The following is a 5,077-nucleotide window of genomic DNA, read 5'->3' on the forward strand; positions in this document are numbered from 1 at the left end:
ACACGCACACACACACACACACACGCACACACACACACACACACTCAATGACCACTTAAGCCCACCACATTCCTACGAACAGCTAAAAATGTACGTGGTATCTTCATTATCTCTCTATCACACTCGCATGCTATTGGTCGTTGATAAAGCAGCAGCCAATAAGAAGTCTGCTTCACGCCCTGTCTGACCCTGCACAGCTGACACACACACACACACACACACACACACACACATCATTCCACTGTTTTTCAGTGTTTTCACTTCTTCTCAAAGCTCTAAAAAGGAACAACACCTAGTCTCCATCCTGCCGTCATTCATTCAAAGAGGCGTGGCCTAAAGCCCAGCAACATGATGTCCTGTTACGTTAGATCAAAGCCTTGAAATGGCCCTTTAATTAAAGGTTGTTACCTCGCTGTGCGTCTCCGCCATCTCCTTCACAAACTGCGTCTCCAGCGTCTCCGGCAGCAGAGAGAACAACGAGCTGGACAGGTCCTCTCGGTCCTTCTTGTACTTCGTCTACAAGACAAAATGTGTTCAGATAACATCATTAAATCTTCCACGTGGTCCTTTGTGTGTGTGTGTCTGTGTGTGAGTGTTTGTGTGTCTGTCTGTCTGTCTGTCTGCGTATCAGTCTGTGTGTGTGTGTGTGTTTTGTTTGTGTGTGTGTGTGTGTGTGTGTGTGTTTTTCTGTCTGTGTCTGTTACTTTTCACCAATTAATCATATCTCTAAACATTGATACTCTAAAGTGCTATCAGATTGTTTAATTCATGATGAGAAACTCCCCCCGGTCCCCACTACAGTGGACTATTCCATTATCCTACTGTAGCCCAACAGCTCAGCAGGCGGTAAGCCGGAGGCTACAGACGGTTGGAAAATGAAGCGAAGCTACCGAAGTGGTTCTGAAAGGAGGAAGAAGAAGCGGGAAGAAAGCAGAACGTTTTTAGCAAAACTTCCAAAGGTAACAACCTTTATCACCACGGCTACTGACTTACTTAGTAACTTAGGTTACTAAAGAGCAGCAAGAAGCCGATGCTTGCGCTAGCAATGCTAACACTGAGGAGCTACCCACCGGCAGCGTCAGCCCAGGTTGCTCTAGCGAAGACTGGAGAAAAGGTGCAAATACGTCTTTCTCAGATATTTATTTATTCATCTTATTTATTGGATTAGGATAATGCACATTAATGAACATTTCTGTAAATGCGCCAGTGTTAGCCAATTGGCTATTTTTAAACTGTAGTCCTACCTAGGATGCATGTCCTTTATGGTGGGAAGTAACCGGAGCAGCCGGAGGAAACCGACTCAAATACTGGGGGGGACATACAAACTCCACACAAAAGGCCCGGAACGACCTGGATTCTAACCAAGAACCTTCTTGCTGTGAGGCAGAAGTGCTAACCACTTAGCCACCATGTTGCCGATAAATAAGATAAAATAAGGACTGAAGAGGGGGAGAACGAGGGCTGTGTTTGCCTTAGGCCTCATAATGACTAAATCCGCCCCTGGTTCCCATCAGTCACTCGGACACAAGCACACAGGAGCACACGGTCCAGGTTGAAGAACCCGGTAGTTACCCTGTAAAGAAATACATATGAGTGTGATCACCTCGCTTTGGATCTCTGACATCTGTTTGGCGAAAAGCGTCTCTCCCGTCTCGGGGAGGAGGTGATAGAGGGAAGAGGACGCCTCCTTCTTATGTCCCTCCTTATATTTCACCTGCGTGATGACACCAACACATCAGGAGACAGAGGACACTCAGCGGGAGGACGTTTGGGAATGAACACAAAGAGAATTTCAGATGCAACATATGTTCATCTGCATTTTTAAATACAATTATTCTGAAGTTGTGTGACGCCATTTCAGAAGGTTTAGACACTTTTTTTTCAGATTCTCAAAAACTTACTTTGTTCCTGAATTTCCTGATTATTTAAACAACTTTTTTTCCAGGGACGTCCCGGGTTAAAAATTGACAAAACTTTGACAGTTTCTTCCCCTTTTCAATTTAGTTTTTCTTCACCTTTCGCACGCACATAATGTACCTGAACACACCTTTGTGTAAGACCAGCACGCACATAATGCACCGCTATATTTAACAACATTATTGCCTATTTTCCTGATACGGTGCAGCCCTGATCCAGACCAGAGGGTGCTGGACTAAAGTGTTTGTCACCTGGCTCTGGAGCTCCGTCACCTCCTTGGCCAGCTCGGTCTGGGGGGTCTGAGGAAGGCTGGAGAACAGACTGGACGACTTCTGCACGTCCTCTCTGTACTTCACCTGCCGGGACGAGGACAGGGACGGGGACAGGGACAGGGTAGGGACAGACAGGGACGGAGACAGGACAAAGTAAAAAAAAATACAAATAAATCCTACTTTCATCTTTTCACCCACTGTTGCATGGATTTATTTAAAAAAAACAACGTTCCTCAGTGGAGCCTGAAGCCAGAAAAGTTGAACTGCCTGGTATCAAATGATAGAGCAGGCACCCTAGTAGTCTACAACCCCGATGTTTCATTTCCGGGACGGATGTCCTTCTTTTTCGGCCGGATGTCCGGCCCCTTCCTCTTTCTTTGTGGTGGATTCATGTGGACTATGGTTAATGTTCAGTTAAACATGAGGTGTGTAGAGGCTTTTAGTACATTAGCAGACCTTCTGCCGCGGAGCTGCAGAGGAGGGTCTGGCCAGTCCACACAGCAATCGGGGATGGAAGGAAAACCTCCGTCCGGGGCTAAGGACGGAGCCACGGTGCCGCTGCTAAATAGTCTCAGGAAGGAACTTGTTTTGGTGGAACACGTGTACGTTCAGAAGTAGTTTTAGTCGTCAACAGAGACTCAGATTGGAGAGATAGTCTAGCTAGCGGTCTGGATTTACCCTGCAGAGACCTGAGGACCAGGTAACCATAGTCCTCAGATTGGACAGATGGTCTAGCTAGCGGTCTGGGTTTACCCTGCAGAGATCTGAGGACCAGGTAACCATAGTCCTCAGATTGGACAGGTAGTCTAGCTAGCTGTCTGGATTTACCCTGCAGAGATCTGAGGACCAGGTAACCATAGTCCTCAGATTGGACAGATAGTCTAGCTAGCTGTCTGGATTTACCCTGCAGAGACCTGAGGACCAGGTAACCATAGTCCTCAGAAATCAGCCGCAGGTTAGAGCCCCAACACAGAGACCGAGGACGGGGATACATACTATATAATCAACAATATAGACTTTATAATGTGTAGTGGATGGACGTAACATAAGTTTGAGTGCCGGATTCAGTGATACCCGTACCTGGCTCTGGATCTGCGAGGCCTGCTTGGCGTGTTGGGTGTCCAGGGTTTCTGCCATCACGGAGTACAGACAGCTGCCGGCCTCTTGCCTCCCGGACTTCTTATACTTTGTCTGAAAAAACAACAACAACATTTCTTTTTTCTTTTCCTATTTTTTGAGTTCCCAGCAGCACAAAACATCCCTCCTGTGTTTGTGCCGCATGGGTTCGTGCAGGAATGTGACTCGTAATGAAGCTCAAATCCTTCAGAAAGACTTCTAAATAAACTTCAATCCCCACCATCTCTCCCTAAAACTAGTCAGCTGTTAAGAGACGTTCACTTTTCAGTAAACCAACCAGAATTGACCACAACATTCGTGATCCAATCACAGCGCGACATCCTGCTTTAAAGGTCGTCTCTCCTTGCTATCAGCTGTCTTTTCAGGCAAATGCAACCCTCCTCCTCCACTTTCACCTACATGTTTGGCATTAACACTGGAGTCTAATCCCCAAAGACTCTGGACATTTCTGTACAATCCATCTTTGGAGTTTCTCCTGACTGAAAGGCTTCATCTCACCTCGCTCTGCAGCTCAGAGACAGCTTTAGCAAACTGAGTCTCGGCGGTTTGAGGCAGCTGAGAGTAGAAACTCTGAGACAGTCTGTTCATCCCGTCCTCCTTGTATTTCTTCTGTACCCAGAGACGCAAAACAGACAGATTAGATTCAGTAATAACATGAGGTGAACCATGAAGAGGTTCAGTTTATGTCAAAATCATCACTTATCCTCCACCAAACATAGAGACCAGCATGGGGAACTTTCCATCAGATCATCTCTCAATGCAAATTAAACCAGCTATTAAGCTAACTGGAATAACACCATGCCAATCTCCATGTGTGGTGAAGGGTGTGTGATGATGTGAACTCCACAGTCAGCTGATGTCTCAACACCCCATGTTTTGTTTTTATGTCTGTGTGAATGTCTCTTTGTGATTTGGAGCCTTGTAAAAGAAACTTTTCTGTAACCCTTGTGCAACAGACAACAGCGTATTATCTTATCTTAAGTTGGCCTCTTTATGTTTTTTTAAGTCCAAATGGTTCCCTGTGAGGTTTAGATTTTTTTGTTCGTACTTGGCTTTGCATGTCGGAGACTTCTCGGGCAAACTGGGTCTCCAGAGTGTCGGGCAGCTGGTGGTAAACTGGACACGCCAACTCCTTCTTCACAGCCTCTTTATACAGGATCTACAACACAGAGGGGACAAGACAAGACATGCCAAATAAGGATCAGGTTCAGGTTCCTTTATTAGTCCCCGTGGGTAAACTAGGTTTACAGTTTAAGAGGCAGGACATCCTTACAATTTTTAATAGAGACAGTAACACATGTAATAGAGACAATAACACATGCAATAGAGACAATAACACATGCAATAGAGACAATAACACATGTAATAGAGACAATAACACATGCAATAGAGACAATAACACATGTAATAGAGACAATAACACATGTAATAGAGACAATAACACATGTAAAAGACAGTAGAACATGTAATAGAGACAATAACACATGTAAAAGACAGTAGAACATGTAATAGAGACAATAACACATGTAATAGAGACAATAACACATGTAATAGAGACAATAAAACATGTAATAGACAGTAGAACATGTAATAGAGACAATAACACATGTAATAGAGACAATAACACATGTAATAGAGACAATAACACATGTAATAGAGACAATAACATACGCAATAGAGACAATAACACATGCAATAGAGACAGTAACACATGTAATAGACAGTAGAACATGTAATAGAGACAGTAACAC

General features: G+C 44.6%; 1 protein-coding gene across 1 annotated transcript in view; it reads right to left on the reverse strand.

Annotated features, from left to right (window-relative positions):
* LOC117937619 (nebulette-like) overlaps window positions 1–5,077 on the reverse strand; it is a 76,525-nt gene that overhangs the window by 39,124 nt on the left and 32,324 nt on the right. The window contains exons 17-22 of the mRNA XM_034861695.1: window positions 4,375–4,485; window positions 3,825–3,935; window positions 3,270–3,380; window positions 2,169–2,273; window positions 1,604–1,714; window positions 409–516 (exon numbers count right to left, since the gene is read on the reverse strand). Coding sequence (XP_034717586.1) covers window positions 409–516; window positions 1,604–1,714; window positions 2,169–2,273; window positions 3,270–3,380; window positions 3,825–3,935; window positions 4,375–4,485 — 657 coding nt within the window. The remainder of the gene's footprint in view (window positions 1–408; window positions 517–1,603; window positions 1,715–2,168; window positions 2,274–3,269; window positions 3,381–3,824; window positions 3,936–4,374; window positions 4,486–5,077) is intronic.

Source organism: Etheostoma cragini, chromosome 22 (assembly GCF_013103735.1).
Source record: "Etheostoma cragini isolate CJK2018 chromosome 22, CSU_Ecrag_1.0, whole genome shotgun sequence".
NCBI classification, from domain to species: Eukaryota; Metazoa; Chordata; class Actinopteri; order Perciformes; family Percidae; genus Etheostoma; species Etheostoma cragini.